The 21,768-nt window shown below is 46.6% G+C and overlaps 1 protein-coding gene across 1 annotated transcript in view; it reads right to left on the bottom strand.

Moving 5' to 3' along the window:
- Window positions 1-21,768, bottom strand: part of Dnajc16 (DnaJ heat shock protein family (Hsp40) member C16) — a 28,060-nt gene that overhangs the window by 5,535 nt on the left and 757 nt on the right. Inside the window, exons 2-9 of the mRNA XM_042055282.1 lie at window positions 19,570-19,739; window positions 15,288-15,354; window positions 13,192-13,525; window positions 7,858-8,042; window positions 6,092-6,196; window positions 5,308-5,466; window positions 2,639-2,769; window positions 1,553-1,736 (exon numbers count right to left, since the gene is read on the bottom strand). Coding sequence (XP_041911216.1) covers window positions 1,553-1,736; window positions 2,639-2,769; window positions 5,308-5,466; window positions 6,092-6,196; window positions 7,858-8,042; window positions 13,192-13,525; window positions 15,288-15,354; window positions 19,570-19,739 — 1,335 coding nt within the window. The remainder of the gene's footprint in view (window positions 1-1,552; window positions 1,737-2,638; window positions 2,770-5,307; window positions 5,467-6,091; window positions 6,197-7,857; window positions 8,043-13,191; window positions 13,526-15,287; window positions 15,355-19,569; window positions 19,740-21,768) is intronic.

Below are 21,768 nucleotides of genomic sequence, written 5' to 3'. Positions count from 1 at the left end.
TTCATAATAAATAATCTTTAAAAAAAAATCTATTCATAGAATGGGAGAGGTGGCCTTCCCCAGGGAAGAACACACCAATTGGTTGTGCAATGCCCAACAGTCAGCCCTGAAAACATATATAAAGGTATTATGCGAACTGGTCATATTTAGGCAATAGCAACCAATTTTTTAAAAGGCCATGGATTTGAAGCAGAATGGCAAGGGGTATATGAGGGGGTTTGGAGGGAGGAAACAGAAGGGAGAAATATAATTAAATAAGTTCAAAAATAGTATAACAATATATGCATTATTTTTATGTGTATGTGCCTGTATGAGTTTATGTGTACCATGTGCGTTCAGGAACCCTCAGAGGCCAGAAGAACACGCCAGATCCCCTGAACTGGAGTTACAGGTAATTGTGAGCCTTCATGTGGGTGCTGGAAATAGAACCCAGGTCTTCTCCAAGAACAGCCAGTATTTTTTTTTTTTTAAAAAAAGACCTATTTATTAATTATGTATGCCGAGTTCTTCCTGCATGCATGCCTTCAGGTCAGAAGAGGGCACCAGATCTCATTACTGATGGTTGTGAGCCACCATGTGGTTGCTGGGAATTGAACTCAGGATCTCTGGAAGAACAGTCAGAGCCATCTGACTTCTGAGCCATTTCTCCAGCCCCAGCCAGTATTCTTATCCATGGACCCACCTCCCAGTCTAATTTTTGCTTGTTTTATTTTTTTTATGTTTTTTATTTTAAAATTTTTTTTTTGAGACAGGATCTCCTGTAGCCCAGGCTGGCCTGTAATTTTGTTATCCTGCCTCTACCTCCTGAGTGCTAGGATTACAGGCATATCCCTCTGCACCTGGCAAAAATAACGGTTCTTAAGGTGACTTTCCAAAGCCTCTGTCAAAATTCTAAACCTTTTTTCTTTCAACAGATTTTGTAGGGTAGCATCTGACACAATGTTACAGTTAAGAAGCCTTGGCTTTGCAGAAAGCATTTCTATGACAACTGAATGACAACAGAGAAGGTGGTCATTACTTTCCTTTCCATGTGCTGGGATGAAACCCAGGCTCTCTCGTATTTCAGGCCAATACTCTATCACCAAACTCCAATCTTCACTCCAGAAAGAACCGTAGGCTTCTGGGGTGTGTGTGTGTGTGTGTGTGTGTGTGTGTGTGTGCCGGCTTCTGGTGTGTGTGTGTGTGATGACACCGGCAGAGCATGTGAGGATGGAGAGGTTTCCAAGCTAGCAGTGGCCTGAGAGTTGGAGAACGGGGCCTCTAGAGTTCTACACTTCCACACCTGACCCTAGGAAAAGTTGTTGGAAAAGGCTGACACACCTCAACCTTCCCTCATGGCAAGTGGCTGAGACAGCTCAGCTGGGATGGCGCCAGACCAGAGGAAGACCGCCTTCCAGGGAGGACTGGAGCCACATGGGGATGTGGCTAAATGAAAGATGAAGGTCTGATTAAGACCCCAGTCTGGTCTCAGAGGCTTCCAGATGTTTGCACTCTGTATTCAGCACTCCCAAGACAGGAGGGATATGGGTGAGGGTTGAGGGCCCTGGCTTACCCCTGACTGTCCCTGGAATGCCTCGCTGTCCGGTAGCAAAGTGCTGGCAAACTCCTGCTGCCGGTTGCTGTAGACATGCACGAACCGCACCGTGTCTTGAGTGTTTGCCAATGCGAATGACAGGAAGGCTTCAAAGGGTTTGCTTGGCTTGCTAGCCTCAGCGGTCAGTAAAACCACACAGTACCTGCACAGGAACAAGAGAGGAGGTCCTAGAACCAATCCCCGGGCAGGGTCAGGTCTGGCAAGGGCTGCTAAGGAAAAGAGGAGACCTGTCTATGTGAGGAAGTTTTCAGAAGCCATATGTCCTGTTCTCTTCTTCCATGGAGGGGTGGCTGAATCTATCTTAGGGCAGAGGTGACCAAACCTCCTTCTAAAGGGGCTGCCTCTGCAAGGTTCTGATGGGAGCCTAGCGCGTTCATTTATTTATTCTCCGAACATTTACTGAGCTTGCAGGCAATATCCCTACCTTGTTCTAGTGGGGAAAACAGACACCAGACACATGGACACATACACAATGGGCACTGATACATGCAGTGAGAACAAGAGGACAGAGAGGCTGGTACGGGGCGGAAGTCGCGCTCATGCAGACCAGGAATGCCACCTGATGTTTGAGCAGACTTGAATGAAGTGCTGTAGGAGAGGAAGAGAGGGTGGAGCAACCTGATGTGGCCTGGGTTTGGAGAGATTAATGGTAGATGTGTGGAGAACAGACAGAAGAATAAGGGAACGGATGGGAACAGAGACCCTATGGGACATGGTGGGGGCCTGCTCAAGAGTGGCCATGATAAAATAATGAGATGCCAGGCAGATGAAAATGTATGTGTCTGGGGGCGTGTGGATCAATTCTCTCCTTCTATCACATGGATCTCAGAGAGCAAACCCAGGGTCAGGCTTGACAGCAAGTGCCTGTACCTGCTGAGTCATCCTGCTGGTCCTCCAGATAATCTGCTAGATAGGATGGCCCATGCTGCTACTATTTCAGTATGGGTACCCTGGACTACGGCACCTCACCCATCATAGTTTAACTGCCCTGCAAGAAGATACCACTGCTCCCTCCCAGTGAGAGGAAGAGCCCCGAGTTCATACTTCCTCTGTCGGTGAGACCGCTTCACAGGGCAGAGTTCATGGAACAGCCTCTGACTGGTGAGCCGGGCGGCCAGCAGGTACTTGTTCTGGGCGATGAAGTCCTCAATGACCTGCTTCTTCAGCCCTCGAGCCTAGAGAAACACAACAAGCACTCAGTTTTCACACTGCCAATGGGCTTCACTCACAGGCTATGAAGACCCTGACTACGGCACCATCACCAGGCAAGAAAAGTGCGGAGATGTTGGATAACTCAGGTGGAGGGCACGCTCAGGGGGAAATCAAGAGGTTTCTACTACGTGCCTGCACACCATTTACACCAACAGCTCGGAGAAGGCAATCATCTGAATTTTACACTAGTGTGTTTCTATTCAGGATCTGTAGCAAACTCAACAATTCAAAATAAACCCCAGGACTAGGGAGGTGGCTCAGTGGTAGAATACTGGTCAAATATGCACAAGTATGTACCTCAAGACAGACAAAATGAAACTAATACACAAACAGTGGCAGCTCTTATTCTTTTTTGAGACAGGGTCTTACTATCCACTTTGGCTGGCCTGGAATTTGCTATGTAGACCAGAATGGCCTCCAAGTCACAAAGATCCATCTGTCTGCCTCTGGGCTAGGATTAGCTACTCTGCCCATCCCCCACTCCCCACTGAGACAGGGTCTCCAGTAGCCCAGGCTGGACCCCAGCTTGCTATATAGCTGAGGACAACCGTGGACTGCTGATCCTCCCATCTACCTTGCTAGTGCTGGGATTTCAGGCACACACTTTGTGTGGTGTCAGGATGGGTGACGTGGGGCTTCGTGTGCTCTAGGAAAGCGCTCCCACTCAGTGACATCCCAGCCCTCTGCACAATTACTAAGAATGAAGAGGCAGACCACAAAACTGCACACTGATCACTCTGTCGTGTGGTTTAGAAGACAGACATGACACAGGAGCAGCGAAACAGCCACCAGCCTCAGGTGACTACAGTGTTCCTAGCAAACACTAAAGACAGATGGATGACTGACTACCGACACATTTGCAAAGCTGCTGGATAATACAAAGTCAGTACTGAGAACCAACTGTGTTTCTTCTATCAGCAGAGAGAAAGTCTAACAGATGCTGTCTCACAAGGATGAAGAAGGGTGAACTGACAGGTAGATTCTGGGCCAATGAGAGGGCTCAGTGGATAAGGGGGCTTGTTGCCAAGCCTGACGAACTGAGTTTGATTTCGCAAACCCACAGGGTGGAAGGAAAGAACTGACTTCCACAAGCTGTCCTATTACCTCCACACATACATGAGTATGAACATAAACACAAAAATAAATGTAAATTTAAAAAAGATTTTAATCTTCAAAAACCAACCACTCACTCACACACTCACAACCTTCCATGCTGTATCTGCTGCCCTCCTACCACTTTAAAGAATTTTGAGATCAGGTGTTAAGTAACTCAGGCTGGCCTGGAATTCCCTAGGTGAGGATGTCCTTGAACTTCCTTCCTCTTGCTTCTATCTCCTGAGCACTGGGATCACAGGCCGGCACTACCCTGCCTGGCCTCTACAGTGCTGGGGTCCGACCTGGGGCTCTGTGTCTGTCAGGCAAGCACCTAACAAGCTACCTAAGCTACTGTGACAGAACCCTTCTACTGCTGCCTACGTTAGCTCTGAATTCTCATTTTCTCCGCCTCCAAACTGCTGAGATTTTACACACTGCCATCCAGCCCAGCTTTCTCCTGTCTTTCCTAAGCTGTCCCTGTCCACCTGTGCAAGGGTCAGCTCTGCCAGTCTTTGCTATAGGCAGCTCTAATTCAGCATACCTAAGATGAACTCGTTCTCTTCGGTCCCTATCAGCCATTTCCCATCTGGGTTTGCCCCACAGAGCGACCTTCCAGATTTCCAGTGCCGCACACTGCTAGTCTACAAGACTGGAGATCGCCTTTAGGTTTATCCATCCTGACTGAAGCACGTTAGGTACAGTCTAACAGCTCTGGATGCCCCAGCCAGCACCGCATTTACCACACAGCAGGCAGGCAAGACAATGCATGGTGAGCAAATAAAACATATTCTTTTAAGGTGGGCGGTGATGGCGCACGCCTTTAATCCCAGCACTTGGGAACAGAGGCAGGAGGATCTCTGTAAGTTCGAGGCCAACCTGGTCTACAAGAGCTAGTTCCAGGACAGGCTCCAAAACTACAGAGAAACCCTCTCTCGAAAAGCCAATAAATAAATAAATAAAAAATAAAAACCCCCCCCAAACCAACAAACACCTTTTCTCTCAAACCAGCAATTTAGTGCATCAGTACAATGAAATGGCAAACAAGTTCCTCCTTTTCTCTGCCATTTTGTTCAATTTTGTCTTTCTCTGATTTATTCCTGAGTGCAGTGCCTGGGTGTGCCTGAGCACATGCAGAGGTCAAAGGATGACCTCTAGGAGTTGGTTTTCCCCTTCCACCATACGGGACCCAGGGGAGAACTTAGGCTGCCAGGCTAGGCAGGGAACACTTCTACCCACCCCTCCCTTTCCCTCCTCTTTCTTTGAGACAAAGTCTCATTGTAGCTCAGGCTAGCCTCAGACTTACTATGTAGTTGAGAATGATCCTTCCCTGCTGTGACTATAAAGCTTGTTCACACTAGGCTGAGGTACAATGAGGGCGGTCTTGATAGGAGGGGGTTCTCACCTACCTGGATGACATCAGCAGGCTTGTTGATGTGCTCTTTAAAGATCAGCACGGCAGGGGCATAGACATTGATGTTGAACTGCCTGGTCATGTCTTCCACACCTCTCAAGCCCATGTACACGTAACCGAATGACACATAATCTTTGTACGCGAAAGCCGTTAACTGTGAGGGCACAGGAGAGGAAGGGAATGAGTGGACAGTGAGGCATCCAGCTTATAGAGCAAGTGTATGTCAATGGCAGGGATGAGCTGTCAGCACATGGATCCCCGCGAGGTCTTTCTCAGCCTCAAATAGTCACTTCAGGTATTTATTCTATGCACAAAAACCGAGTAAAGATAAACACAACTAATTTCCTCAAGAGATAAAACAAAATAATCATTACACTGAAATCTTGCCTGTGTGTGTGTCTATAAACTACCACAGGCTGAGCAGCCTTATCTGAAACACTTGTGACCAGAAATGGTCCAGATTTATTCAGTTTGAAATATTAGCATATCCACAATGAAGTATTCTTGGGGACAGCACCAAACTTAAACATAAAACAGTCTGTATGCTCCACACATATCTTATCCACCCAGCATGAAGGTAATTGTGGGCTTTTGTTTTGACTATGACCTGCCACATGAGGTCAGGGGTGGAATTTCCTGCGTGTGGGTGGCATCGAGTTGATGTTCAAGAGTTTCTGATTTGGGATTCTTAAATTAGAGATGCTCCATATGTAATTATACAAAAGACAAGCAGGCAACGGGCTACGATTCCCAGACAGGAACACGAGGTAGGGGAGTACCTTGTACATTAGTGGCACCGCCGGCATCGGGCCGAACAGGAGGGCATGAGGCTTATTCTCCTGCTGCCAGCCAGAGAGGAATCGCACGTAATTTTTATTTGTAACCTTAAATTGGAAATAGAAGGTTAGTTGCAATATTTAATTTTTAAAAAAAGATTTATTTTTCTTTTGCACATAAATGTTTTGGCTATGTGTATATATGTGTACCACACACAGATCTGGTGCTCACAAAGGTCAGAAGTGGAAATCAAATCCCCTGGAACCAGAGTTCCAACGGGTGTTAGCTGCCATGTGGGTGCTAGGAACCAAATCCAGGTCCTCTGGAAGAGTAGCTAGTGCTCTTAACTGCTGAGGCAATTATATGGCCCCAATACTTAATTCTTAACAACTGTATTATAATGCTGTCAGGAGACCAATTAAATATGTATAAAGAGGTTGTTTATTTTAAAAATGCAGATAACTAATCATCTTATCTTTTTGAGACAGGGTCTATGTAGCCCCAGCTGTCCTAGAACTTGCTATGTAGACCACACTGGCCTCGAACTTACAGACATCTGCCTGTCTTTGTCACTACTGTTTTGTCTTAATTAGACAAAACCACTGGAAGAATGGAGATATAGCTACCGTTTGTTTATAAACTCTTACAGATTACAATAACCATACTGAGTGACAGAATACTGACCATATCATAATCACTTCTGGAGTTGGTTCCTTTTCTGTTTGTTTTGGGAGGAGTACTGAGGACTGAACCTACAGCCTCAGCAGGCTAGGTGAGTGCTCTACCATTCAGCTATACCCGGGTCTTGTCTTTGTTTCATTACAGGGTGACTTGGCTCTTCTACCATTGGGGATTGAACCCAGGGCATTACCATCAGAGTTGTACTCCTACAGAAAGCATGCAGCATGGGCACTGTAAAAATGGCTAGAGAGAGATGCCTGCAGCTCTAGAAGAGGACCCAAGTCTCAAACAACAACAACAAAATTACACTTAATTACCTTGTGTACATGTAGGTACATGAGCTATGCATGCATGTGTTGGTCAGAGGACAACCTGCAGGAGCGGGTTCTCTCCTTCACCATGTGGGTCCTCAGGCATCAACTCAGGTTGTCAGACTTGCAGCGAGCACCTTTGCCTTCTGAGCTGGCTCTGAGATTTTACTTTTTGTTTTATTTTTAAGACAAGTTTTCTCTATGCAGAAAACTTGTCCTGGAACTCGCTATGTAGACCAAGCTAGTCTCAAACTCAGAGTTGCTATATAGACCAGGATGGCTTCATACTCAGAGTCACCTGCCTCTGCCTCCCAAGTGCTGGGATTAAAGGTGCAAGACATCACCACTGGTTCCTCACCAGCTTCTAAAGTTCCAGAAGTAATATTTGGTTTCATGAGTCTGGTAGTTTTGGAAGCTGTGATCCTTAAATATATAAAAACCAAATGTAATTCATCTTTTCTCAATGAAATCTGATTTGAGTATTTTTACAGAACAAATACACACACTTGAACAAATGCATGAGCCATAAATCTTATCACGCGACCTGTGTTGTTGTTTAGGAAACACGACCCTGGCATGAGATCAGGCTCCCGGGATAACACTTGTGAGCTGGTTATTAATAGAGTGACCTTTCTCCGGCTCTGTAGCCCTGCTTTAGCCTTCGGTCTCCTGGGTTTTATCAATATGATTAGGTGTAATGAAACGGTAAATGCCTGGCTGTCCAGAGTGAAGACCGGGAGGTTCCGGCTGGCAGCCCGTTCTCAGCAGACACTCACCTTCTCCACCAAGTTCCCTGGAAGAAGACTCTCTACGAACTGCCGTAGGTTCTCATGAACCACTGCATTGTGGAAGAAGGAGATTTTCCCATTGATGATTCCTAGGATGGAGGGGGTGCTGTGTGCTCCCAGGTGATGGGCCAGGCGTCTTTCATAGCCAGCATGGACGACACCAATCCCCACACCTGAAAAGCATGGAACAGCTCCATGAAGTCTTTCTGAGAAGAGTCCTCTACAGTGGGAAGTGAAACCCAACTGGGTTGGAGTAGATAATTTTCTAATAGCTTGTTTAGCATTCTTTCACTGTTAGAATTCTAGATTGGTCAGTTTTTCTATAGAACAATCTGGTAATATTTACAAACAGTTGCAAACCGGAACATCTTTTAAGCCTGTTTTTTCTAATTTTGGGAACAGGTCATGAGAAAATGCTTTAAAAGAAAAACAGAGGGCCAGAGAGATGGATTAGGGAATAAAGGAGCTTGCTGACAAGCCTGAAGTCCATCCCTGGAACCCACAAGATAAAAGGAGAATTGACTCTGGCTGGTTGCTCTCTGACCTTTGAACACTTTTGGCACATACACACGCATGCACACATGCATGCACACTTATTAAATAAGTAAATGTAAGAGAGAGAGAAGAATTGGTACACCATGTTCCTACCCAAAAACAAACATGTATGCACAAGCTAAGGGGCTAATGACTCAGCTACAGTGTCCCACCCAGCACCATGGCCTATGAATTATCAACAGGAGAAGGGCACATCTTACTGCTGGGAATACATTTCTCTTTTATACACATTACTTAACCACCTCCACAGAGCTGTCTCTGACCTCCACATCCTTGTTGTTGCATGTGTATCCCCTCCAACACAATTAGGAACGATTTAAGAAATACAGATTCTTGGGCTGGAGAGATGGCTCAGAGGTTAAGAGCACTGACTGCTCTTCCAGAGAGGTCCTGAGTTCAATTCCCAGCAACAACATCGTGACTCACAGCCATCTGTAATGAGATCTGGTGCCCTCTTCTGGCCAGCAAGCACACATACAGACAAAACATTGTATACATAATAAATAAATAAATCTGAAAAAAAGAAAGAAAGAAAGAAAGAAAGAAAGAAAGAAAGAAAGAAAGAAAGAAAGAAATCCATATCCTTGGGCTAGAGAGATGGTTGAGAAGTTGAGAGCACTGGCTGCGCTGGGAACTAGGTTCAATTCCCAGCATCCACAGGGTGACTCACAGCTGTCTATCACTCCAGTTCCATAGGACCAGACACCCTCTCTGGCCTCCTCAGACACCAGGTACACATGTGGTACATAGATGTACACACTGGGCTGGGTGTGATGGCACACACCTTTAATCCCAGCACTGAGTCTGAGGCCAGCCTGGTCTACATGTCAAGTTCTATAGAGAGATCCTGCATCTTAGTCACTGTTCGGTTGCTGTGAAAGAGACACCACGACACAGCAACTCCTATACAAGGAAAGTATTTAACTGGGGCTAGCTTACAGTGCAGAGGTTTAGTTCACTGTAGTCATGGCAGGGAGCATGGCAGCATGCAAGCAGACATGGTGCTGGAGAAGCGGTTGAGAGTTTTACATTTGGATCCCCGGGCAGCAGGAAGAGAGCCCCTGGGCTGGAGTTGGCCTTTTGAAATCTCCACCCACAAGTGACACACTTGTTCCAACAAGGTCACACCTACTCCAGCAAGGCCACTCCTAATAATCCTTCTCAAGTATTGCCGATCCTTGATTACTAAGTATTCAAATATATAAGCCTATGGGTGGCACTTTTTTTTGAAACAGGGTTTCTTTGTGTAGCCTTAGCTGTGCTGGTACTAGCTCTGTAGACCATGCTGGCCTCAAACTTGCAGAGTTCCGCTTCCCGAGTGCTAGGATTAATGGCATGCACCACTATTGTCTGGCAATGTGTGACATTTTTATTCAAACCTTGACAACCTTTTTCAAATAAATAAAAAATAAAACCCAGATATACATGCAGAAAAAATACCTATTAATATAATAATTTGAAAGAATTCTAAGAATACAATTTTTTCTATCTTTTCTTTTTTTTTGAGACATGGCCTTACTATGCAGCCTTAGCTGGCCTAAAATTTTTTATGTAGATCAGACTGGCCTCAAATTGACCTTCCTGTCTCTGTCTCCTGAATGCTAGAACTAAAGGTGTGTGCCCCCAGCATGGCTACAAATTCTTTATCAAGTGAAAGAAGGCGCCAAGAGATGGCTTGGTGGGTAACATAGGCCTAGTGACGCGAGTTCAGACCCGCAGCACCTAGGGAAAGTACTGGATGTGGTAATCAGCAAAACCCCCGTGGGCCAGCTATCTTGGAGCACAGCATGGTAGAACCAAGAGAGACCTTGCCTTAAAACAAGGTGTGAAGCAAGAACTGATTTCCAGAATTTGTTCTCTGCCCATTCCACACATGCTCTGGCATTTCACATATACAAGTTAGACACAAATACACCTACAAAATAAGAAAAAAAGACAACCAACTTTTAAAAAAGCTAACACAATTAAGTTAACACCATTCAAGAGTCCATATGCCAAATGAGCCCTGTAATAGTTGGTGTTCTGCCGCTCATTCTTTTTCCGTGTTTGCAGGATGAAACGGGCAATAATAAGGTTGGGGGGGGGTATCTTTTTCACTTAACACTGTCTTCTCTTGTTCTTTCATTTAACCGTATATCTGGAGGGCTAGCCACTCTAACTGCAAGATTAACAGGCAGTAAGGAGACATTTTGGGGGTGTCTGGGAGACTTCAGTGTCAAACACCAGAAACTGAACTCCTGGTCTCCTCCCACAGAGCTCCACCACTGCCTCCACCATTGCAAACATGGCAGCTCTATTCCTCCCACCACACAGCCACCCTTCTCATCCCTCACACCCACATCGAATCTTCCAGTCAGCTTCCTGGGTCTCTCTTCAGAAGATGCCAAGGCAGCATTCCTCTACCCCCTCTTCCCACCTCAGTTTGTAGCCAAGGCTGACCCAAACACCCTAGCCTCTTGCCTCTGGCTCCCCAGGTGCATGGATCACAGGTGTGCACCACAACACACAGCTTCCTCATCCCTCTTGGTTGGCAGCTACAATGGCCTCCAAAGTGGTCTTTCCTGTTCTTAACATAATCACCAGATTGTTCCTTTTACGTGAATCACACCACGCCTCTGTCCAAACCCTGCAAAGACCTACTCCCTCTACTTGGAATCAAACCATGGTCTACAAAAGGACAATGGACTCATGATGTGGTCCCTGGTCCCATCTCCTTTTTCTCCTCTTCCTTGTTCTTAGCTTGCTTCAGCCCAGACTAATCAAGGATGCTACAGTTCTGGGGTCTTGGCCCTGGTCCTGGCCCACTGGTGTCTCTGTAGCTAACACCTTCATTGACTTCAAGTCCTTCTCAGAAGATTTACATCAGCCCATATTAAAGCTGTGTTGTGTCCGTGTGTCATCCCCCACCCCTCCCAGCATTCCTTGAACTCCACTCACTTTCTCTTTCTCCATAGCTTACTGTTTCCAGACGACTGCATCCAGGGTCCTGAGCATACTAAATGTTATGATCTGCTGGCCTGGCCTGTCACCTGGGTACCCTGTCCCTTTAAGAGACAAGCCCTGTCACCTGGGTACCCTGTCCCTTTAAGAGACAAGCCCTGCCCACTCCTACCCCACCCCCTGCAAGCAGGACCTGCCCAGACCTTGGGCCCCTTGTGGGACAGGCTGTGAGACCCCCCACCATATCTTAAAACAGAATAGCATTGGTGAGTGACTCGCCCAGGCTCTCTCGGTGTTCCCTCCAGCTCATGGGTGGGCCGGCTGAGGACACATCCTGTGCCTGCTCCATCACTGCAAATGGTAAGGCTCCCTTCTCCAAGTCAGCTTTCGCTCACACTCTGGCTGCTTCCCACAGCTAAAAACATGAACAGACCACTCGGAGTGATCCTCACGCTGTTCGGATTTTTTGTTTTGTTTTGTTTTCTCTTTTCGGGTCACTTAGAGTGGTCCTTTCACACTGTTTGGATTTTTTTTTTCTTTTCGGACCTCTCATAAGTGATCCTCGCCACTGTAAGGACTGCTCAGAGCAGTCCTAGCCCCTGGTTCCTGAGGTTATGGGCCGGAAATTAGCTTGGCTTTATTACCAACCCCTGCGCTAGCATGGAGACATTCAGCTAGTTGCCCTTTCTAATGAGGGACTTGGATACTCCACAGATAAAGCTTCAAATCAATCAGGCAAAGGACAGTGGTGGGCCAGCAAGATGGCTGAGTAATAAAGGCGCTTGCTATGTAACACTGCCAACTTGAGTTCAATCCTCAGGGGCCACATAAAGGTAAAGAGAGAGAACTGACTGTTCAAAGTTGTCCTTTGACCTCCCTATGAGCACCACGGCATCAGCCTTCTCCCCTGATGCCCAAATAAACAACAACAACAACAACAACAACAACAATTACTATTATTCATGGGATATTCTGGCGTAGTGGTGTGTGCCTTTAGGAAATCAGAAATTGGAGACATGGCTTGCTGGGTAAGAGTGTTGATGCTTTTGCAGGGCACCTGGGCTTGATTCCCAGCACCCACATGAAGGCTCACAACCTTCTGTAAATGAAGTTCCAGGGGCTCTGACACCCTCTTCTGGTCTCCTTAGGGACCAGGCATTCAAGCGGGGAACAGAAATATGTATAGGCAAAACATTCATACACATTTAAAAAATAAAAAGAGTGGCAGGGCGGCGGTGGTGCACGCCTTTAATCCCAGCACTCGGGAGGCAGAGGCAGGCGGATCTCTGAGTTCGAGGCCAGCCTGGTCTACAAGAGCTAGTTCCAGGACAGGCTCTAGAAACTACAGGGAAACCCCATCTTGAAAAAACCAAATAAATAAATAAATAAATAAATAAATAAATAAATAAATAAATAAATAGAAAAGTAGCTTCTACATCTCCCTCTCTCCATAAACATCCCTCAAAAATCAATCATTCTGGACTTGGGAAAAGAAAGTACACCGATTGTTCCCTTTCTCCAACAGCCCACCAAATTTAAGAATGGTGGGTGGGGAGATGGCTCTGTGGTTAAGGGCACTGGCTACTCTTGCAGACGGACCTGGGTTCAGTTCCCAGTGCACACAGGGCAGTTCACAACAACCTCTAACTCCAATTCCAGGAGATTTAATACCCTCTTCTGGTCTCCATGTGCACTGCATGCATGTAATGCACATACATACATGTGGGTGAACACTCATATATACAAAACACCCAAGTCTTAAAAAGAAAAAAAGCACGACAAGTGTCACCTCCAGTATAAATGTATCCTAATGAGGAAACGCCTTACCTAGTCCTTCCAATTCCTGGACCACTTCTTTCCAGACAGGCTCGATATGGATACAGCTAAAGCACCAATCCGAGGTAACCTTAATGAGGTAGGGTTTCTTGAAGCTATTGGGAACCACTTCATTCACGTAGTGTGAAAAGTGCAACAAGTACTTCTCATCGATGGAGTCCCTCCGCTCCGAATTGAAAGGGAAGTGGAAAAACGACTCATCGAAATAAAAGTTCTCATGGAAGTGGCGGAAGCGAAACTCGCGCTGCTGCTTTTGGTAGCCCTGGTTCTCACCAGCGTCACCATAGTGGTCGTAGTTTGTCCTCTTCTCCTCATTGGAGAGAATCTATAAGCAAGAAGACGACAAGGAGTCTAAAGGAGGAAGTGGTTTATCAAAGTACTTTCCTTCTCTTCTCTTCTTTCAGGACTGAGGCCTGACTGAAGTCAGGCCTTGGGCACACTTGGAAAACCCTTTACCGCTGAGCCACACCCCAGCCCCACGTGACTTCTCTATAAGCAGCCTGAAAGACAGAAGTACATTTCTATTTTTTTTCCAAGACAGGGTTTCTCTGTGTAGCAGCCCTGGCTGTCCTGGAACTCACTCTGAATACCAGGCTGGCCTTGAACTCACAAGTGCTGGAAATAAAGGTGTGTGCCATCACCGCCTGGCCAGAAATACATTTCTAATAAATGTATGACAGGGATGCTGGGTTCAACCTCCAGCAAGGAGGCACGGGAGGGAAGGAGAGAGGAGATTATGGCCTTACCATCCCTAGAATCCACATGGCTGGAGAGCCAATTCATGCAAGCTTTCCTCTGGACACTACATGAATGCTGTGGCACATGTGAGCTCACAAAATACAAACCACACACACATAAAACCCCGAACAGAAACATTAGAGCCTCAAATTTCATTTGCTGAGCTCTCCACACTCATGCTGATATTAAGGCCACCAACCTTCTCAGTAAGTACTAGTAAAGAAATAACAAATAAGACCTGACAATGACGTCACCAGGATCCATCACAGAATATTACCCTGGCTGTATCCTTGCAGTTAAAGTCATCTGGACCAAGGTATGGTATGCTTGACTACTAAAAGGTAACCAAAGAGCAGAGTCCAGGGCCTCATGCATGAACCGACTTCAGCTTTTTGCCTTTACGCTTATCTAATGCCTGCCAGGACACAGGTGTGGAGGTCAGAGGGTAACTTGCAGAAGTCAGTTCTTTCTTTCCAGCACTGGGGTCCCGGGGATTGAACACAGGTCTTTGGGTTTGGTAGCAGGTGTCCTTACCCACCGAGCCATTTTACCACTGACTTTGTTTTACTGAAACCTAACTTTGAAGACTCCAATTTGCTAATGTTTTAGGGTGATGAGTCACTATACAGCCTAAGCACTATTTGCTGGAGCACATTACCCAACAAATCAGGTGGCCTGAGACTCACTGTTTACATGTATTCTAGGTGATGTTATTTAAGGTGACATGTTGGAGACTTACCAAAAATCATGTATTTTAAAATTATTTGTAACCTTGTATAACCAGGCAAACTGGTGTGAGTCTCTGGAATCATAGCAGACATCTATCCTGAGTAATTGCACAATTCTAATTAAAGCTTTCAAAGTGGGTCAGGTTTTCCAGGGGCTGAAATGTTCAGGCACCTGCTTCAACATGGTGGTGGTGGGCGGGGGACAAAGCCACTTTCTCTATCATGAAGATACCGGATCAGGTGTGGGGAACGTGCCCAACCTGTGTTCCTTTTGTTTCGCTCTGTGTATGTGTTTGCATCTCTGTTTGCATGTGTGTGCACACATGGGCTGAGGAAGGCCAAAGCTGATGCCCCTTTCTGCCTTACTCACTCAGTCTCTCAACTGAACCCAGAGCTCTCAGCACAGGCGAGCCTAGCTGGCCAGCTGCCCTGAGGAACCTTTCTCAGCCTCTGAGCACTGAAACTGCAGATGGCCTGCTAAGTCATCAGGCCTTTGTATGGGTTCTGCAGATGCAAACTTTGGACCTCCTGCTTACATGGTTAAGATGCTGAGCCATCCCCCCAGTCCCTCCACCCCATTTTTAGGCACTAATGGAGGCAATGGAGTGTCTGACACGGTACCTCATAGGCCTTGCTGATCTGAATGAACTTGTCCTCGGCACCAGGGTCTTTATTTTTGTCAGGATGCCTGAAACGCAGATGACAGACAGTGAGAATTGTTCACACACGATCATTTTATCACCTTACATACACAGCTCACATCACAAGCGAGTGGAAGGTGGTTTGCTTAGCACTGCTTCCTAATGGTAGAAACAATCAGTTGCTTCACATGAGCCTAAAAAATGCAACTTTAACTCAGGCAATTTCCTCTCAAGATGCTCCAGCTGGGCACACTTTCAAAGCGCCAGAGAGCACCGCAGCATGTTCCTGAGGAGAGGTGACACATCTGCACCCTTATCCTCATCCCTCAGCATTGTGAGAGCAGGGATCACAGGCCTGTTTGACCATACCCAGCCCCATTTATTCTTTGCTGTTGTTTTGAGACAGGGTCCCTCTATGTAGCCCTAGTAGTCCTGGAACTCTCTTGGTGGACCAAGCTGACCCCAAACTCACTGAGATCACCTGCTTCTGTCCCCCACCCCCGCCAAGTACTGGAATTAAGGGCAAGAGCTCTTTATATAATCACATCCACTAGTCTTAAGAAATTTTTTCTAGCAAACATTTTGAGAAGAAAACAACTCACAGGGAAGTGGAAAAGACTGAGAACACATCAAATGTACTGAATAAATCATCTACAATTCAATCAGCTTATTCGAGCAGGAATGTTTGAGTGCTTTATACCCCATATTCTTCTTTTTCCTTTTCTTCCCTTTCCTTTCCTTTTTCCTCTCCTTTTTCTTTCCTCTCCTTTTTCCTTTCCTTTCCTTCCTTTCTTTCTTTTTCTTATTTCGAAACAAGGGTTTCTCTGTGTAACAGTCCTGGCTGTCCTGGAACTCACTCTGTAGATCATGCTAGCCTCAAACTCACAGAGATCCACCTGTGTCTGCCTCCTGAGAGCTGGGATTCAAAGGCATGAACCACCACTGCCAGGTTTATATCCCGTATTCTACTCTAAAAACAAGTAACTTCAAGTGACTTGAATTTGCTTTTTTTTTTTTAAGACAGGGTTTTTCTGTATAACAGCCCTGGTTGTCCTGGAACTAGCTCTCGTAGACCAGGCTGGCCTCAAACTCACAGAGATCTGCCTGCCTCTGCCTCCCAAGTGCTGGGATTATAGGTGTGTGCTACCAATGCCAGCTCAAGTGACTAGAATTTGGATATCACTCTGTCCTTACCCACTGAGTCCTTGCATAAATATCACTGAGGTTAAAAAGTCAATGCCAGGTAGGCACACCGGAAACAGCAGGATTTAAGGGGATGGGATGAAGGCTCCAAAGCATGTTTCTGGTTGACCAGAATAAAAGGCTTTTAATGCTCAGACTCTGGTTCGAGGATGAGTGGACAGAGCTGTGCGAGCCTGCAGGTGATGACTTGACACGAGGAGCTGTCCAGGGCAGGAAGGGGAGGGCTTTGCATGAGGCCGAGGCAGTGTTGGAGGCAGCTGGACAGGAGGTTAACTGAGACCCTCAGAAGGCAGTCTGCACTGATAGAGTGCTTTCCTGAAGGTGGGGGACCTCTCAAAGTTGCAAGTACTTGGAACAGGAAAGTTCAGTCTGAGGGGAGCACTGTCCACTGTTGAGTTCAGGGAGTGAGACAGACTCATGCTGCCTCACGCCAGGCAAACTTTCCGTTTCATAGTGAAGACAGTACTGCACATGGGCTCAAGCAACTGTCAGCGTGACCTCTAAAGGAATAAAATGACAATGGGAAGAAGTAATTTCGGCTAAGAAAGAGGCAGATTGATGCACCTTGGCTGAGCGAACCGTGTTCCACCAATCTGCTTCTCCTAGGGGGCCTTGGTACTCTGCTAACACGGATGGCAAATAAAAGTACTCATGATAATACAATTCTTGGGTGAGAATATGGTTTCCCTGACAGAAAAAAGTTACTTTACATGATTTCACCAAGCAAGTAACAATTTTTGTGAGGTCTAAGAAATACTTAGTAAAGCACCTGGGAAAATATGGTCGACTGCTAATCACTTCCCCTGCCTAGGATCCTTCTGGAAGTCAAATGGGGCAGTAAGGCCACTTTCCGTGTTGCTATGAAACCATTTCCCCCTGCCTCGGGTCATTCTGGAGTGAAGTGGGGCCATGACGCCACTTTCAGTGTTTCTGTGAAACCATCTAGAGTGAGAGAACACTGCCAGGGCCCAAGCGGCGGAGAGCAGGAGGATGGAACAAACACACAGGTGAAATACGATTTCAATGCATACAGCCAGCACTGTTCATTTGTATGGCCATGGATTGTTCCAGGAGACTCCAGCAGGAAGGAAGGGACACAGTTCATTAGCCAATAGCACAACACCTTTTACAGCACAAGGCCTTCTTGCAGGAGGTCCCACATCCTTAGGCCAGCACTCTGTCCAGCCAAGGCTAGACATCCCATCCAGAGGCTGCTATTTCTGAAATAACCGCGGGTTGTCAATTTTGCTTTAAATACAACAAGACATGGCCCGGAAATATTACTAAAAGCCAATTTGGCAGAGAATTGCTGGAAAGAGGCCATGCATTATTTGACAATGTGCTGTGCTTCCAGCACCCAATTCTAGAGTCCTCATGATATGAGTATAGCCCCAAACACATGTTCAGAACATTATAAACGACCTTTGACCTTTACCACAACTAGTTTAAAATCAAGCTAAATCTGTTTAGTGAGGGAAAATGGTGCCAGCCAGAGCCAGGCCTGATTACAGACTCATCTGCTTTGGGCAGCTTTGTGGCTGCCCAACTGGACACTCCTTCCTGCCAAAGCTCTAACCTGCTCAACCTAACTCATGCACAGATGGGCAAGTGATCGCAAAGCCAAAGGCAATACAGGCTTACCAACTCTGAGCTTTGACCTCTCCATTTGTCTATCGGGTTCAAACACCTCTTTCACGGGCTAACCAAGTGGGGGCCATGAGACAGAACCCGGAGGTGACCATGCAGTAGGTGCTCAGTAAGAGCGGGCCTGTCATTCTCTCTGCAGCTGCTAAGCATTTGTGCCTCTTGGGCTGGGCTGAAGCTGTCCTCAGAGAGGTTTGCCCCCGAAAGTTTAACACTTACTGCTCCTCTGCTAATGATAATCCTGAAAACAACAGATAAAACTGATAGTTCTCATGAGTACACATAACACTCGAGAGGCAGGGGATCCCTGTGAGTTCAGGGCCAGCCTGGTCTACTTAGCAAGTTCGAGGCCAGATAGGCTATATAGAAAGATCCGTCTCCCCCCCTTCGCAAAAAAAAAAAAAAAAATCTGATAGCTCTCTTTAAGATTTTATTTTTTTTTTTAAAGTAATACACTTGGTTCTCGAATCTCCTCTTAAAATTGGAGGCCAAAGTACTTATTCTAAACTTTTTTATAGCTTAGAGACTTAGAGAACAGAACTGTATAATGTTCCCTGTAGCATTTATACCCATTAAGAACTGCTTTATAGGGGCTGGAGGGATGGTTCAGTGGTTAAGAGCACTCGCTGCTCTCACAGAGGCAGAGGACCTGGGTTCAGTTCCCACACCCACATCAGCAACTCACAACTGCCTGTAACTCCAGCTCCAGGTACTTGGCAGCCTCTTCTGATATATACACAGAATTCAAAATAATATTTTTAAAAAACAGAGAAACAATGTCTCAGAAAAACCAAACCAAACCAACAGAATTACTATAAATATCACACAACAAGAAGTGACCACATTGCTGCTGGTTCCTTTCCTGTCCTGATTTATTTACTCTAGTGGACCTGAACTTGCCAGCAAGCCCAGGCTGTCCTCAGCTCAGAGTGGGTGAGCCTCCTGCCTCTGCCTCCCAAGTGCTGGGATCTTAAGTGTAAGGTACCATGTCCAGTTGATTTTTTTTTTTTAATCAAAGTTACTTCTTTTTTCTTGTTTCTTTTCGAGACAGGGTTGTGTAGCCCTGGCTGTCCTGGAACTCACTCTGTAGACCAGGCTGGCCTTGAACTCACAAAGATCTGCCTGTCTCTGCCTCTAAGTGCTGGGATTAACGAAGTGCACCACCATCCCTGGTTTCAAAGTTACATATTATTTTAACATTACATAATATCCTAACAGTACCTAAGACAATGCTCTAAGCCATAGTATTCTTGAAGGGTGTGTGTCAAAGTAAGCACAAGCTTTGAGATTACTAGCACTGACGGAACATGGGGTGCTAGCTGAACGCCAATACTATGTCTACTGAACACAGACACAGACAAAACACCTGCTGACTGCTTAGCATATGTTAAACTTCTGTTCTTGGTTTCACATACCATTCCCGGGCGAGCTTCTTATACGCCTTTTTAATGTCAGCCTGACTGGCGGTGCGGCTGACCCCCAGGACTCGGTATGGGTCAAAATCCAATGCGGACAGACCCTGCAGGGTCAGAAAGAGAACTATCCAGAACCGCCAGGAAACCTCCATCTCTCTTTCTTCCCAGAGCTGAAATGATTAAGAGGCAGCTGTAAGTTCCAGAGACAGAAACCTGGACGGGCTTGCTTTTTTTAGGTGAGGAGACAAAGATAATAAGAATTTAAAAAGACTTTTAAAGAATGAGACTGTGTCAATCTAGCTGACCAGATCTTAAAAACAAAAAACCCACAAGCAAGCTGAGCAGTGGTGGCACACACCTTTAATCCTAGCACCCAGGAGGCAGAGGCAGGGAGATATCTGAGCTGAAGGCGTCTGGTCTACAGAGAGAGTTCCAGGATAGCCAGGGATGTATTGAGAAACCCTCTCTTGAAAAAAAAAAAAAAATGAATGAGCTAAAACGCACAATTTCATCTATCCTGACAATAAAGTTAAAATTAATGGCTTCAGAGTAGCTCACTGAGTAAGTATTAAATAAACTCATAAATTAAATTCATCATGCAATTTATCATGTACTAAATTACAGTCTGGGATCATTGTGGCATTTCTGGGCACTAAATAAAATGAATGTAAAACATCTTAAAAATAACTGAGTCCAGTAATGTTCAGTAAGACTGCTATTATTTTTTCACCATGTTCATTTAAACAGGAAAATGAGAAGTTGTTCTTTTATCTGGTTAGCAATTGACCATGGAAACTTCAGATATGAAAAAATGGTTAAGAAAAAAATTAGTTTTCTGCTTAAAGACAACGAACAGGAAAGACCTGAATAGGTATGACTTTGAAATGTTTAAACTCCAACCCAGCTGAGGGGTTGAGTTCTACGTGGGTTTTTGAATAACTTTGGTTAATGAGATGGTGTGGTACTGGGAACACATACAGGCTATAATCTTTTATACCATACACTGTTTTCATGGATCACATTGATCTTGACCTCACAGTGTTAAGGTTCAGTCTGGCATGTTACTCAGAAGGGTGGATTTTGACAAGTTGGGGGTCTTCACAGACAGCGGGCCGCTAATTAATTAGATTTTACATGCTAAGTAAAATCGACAAGCAGGCCAGTTTTTCCCTTAAAGCAACCTGTTCTGAGCTCACCTGGCTTTGGGATTAGACTTGGGGGGAGGGTCTGTCCATCACCACTCTAGGACCTAAACCTGTGTTCTTGCTGATAGGGTAGGATTGAACACTAGCACCTAGAAGGATCTTCACTGGTGGGGGTCGGGAAGAGTAAAGTGGGTAAGGCGTGGGTGCGGTGGGGAAGTTCTTTGGCTGACATTCTCTCCAGCTCCAGGGGGGCCGGCCTCAGTGCAGCGGACGCACTGGCCAACAGGTAGCCGTCGGTGTCCCCTAAAGACAGGAGGCGGCGGCTCCCTGGAGGTCCTCGCAGGACCAAACTCGCCTCGGGTGCCCGCTCGGGTCTCGACCTTCCGGGAGGCGGCCCCCTCCCCCGCCGCCCCGGTTCCTGTCGGCTCCCCGGTCCCCCAGGGCCCAGCGCGGGCTGAGGACGCGGAGGAGCTGAGGGGAGATCACTGAGCCCTGTCGGGCCCCGCCGCGTCCGCGCGTCACGCCGGGAAGGAGTTACCGGGAAAGGGCACCGGCCCAACCGGCCGCAGCGTCCGTGCTCCAGTGAATCCGCCGGGGCCGGCGCTTCCAGTCCACACCGGAGCACCTGGGGAGGAGAAAGAGGCGGGGCCCAGGCTCGGGCGGTCACGTGACAGTTAAAGACATCGCACTCCGAATGCGCTCATAAGACCAGGTTTAGGCCGCGCACTAGGCAAGCTTTTTGGCCCCTGCCCTTCACCGTAGGCACGTGGATGTGGTGTGGTTGCTATAGGAACGGAGCGCGCTCTTCGGCTGGGTCCGAAGGCTCGATCTTGACCAGCGAGGCCAGAACGTGCCTTCTAGCGAGGCGGAGTCGCTTTGCATCACGGGATGCCAGGAAGACCTCCGGGAACCGGGAAGGGTTTCCACTGGTGGCCAGAAGGTGGCCTACGTCTAGCAACCGTTGCTAGGACGGGGACGCAGTCGCTGGTCCCAGTTCACTTTAACCCTATTCATAGAATCCTAGAGCGTCAGAGTTTGAACCGACCTTAGGGAT

The sequence above is a fragment of the Arvicola amphibius genome, chromosome 6 (genome assembly GCF_903992535.2).
Source record: "Arvicola amphibius chromosome 6, mArvAmp1.2, whole genome shotgun sequence".
NCBI classification, from domain to species: domain Eukaryota; kingdom Metazoa; phylum Chordata; class Mammalia; order Rodentia; family Cricetidae; genus Arvicola; species Arvicola amphibius.
Note: the sequence above shows the minus strand (reverse complement) of the source record. Positions and strands in the feature narration are given on the sequence as shown.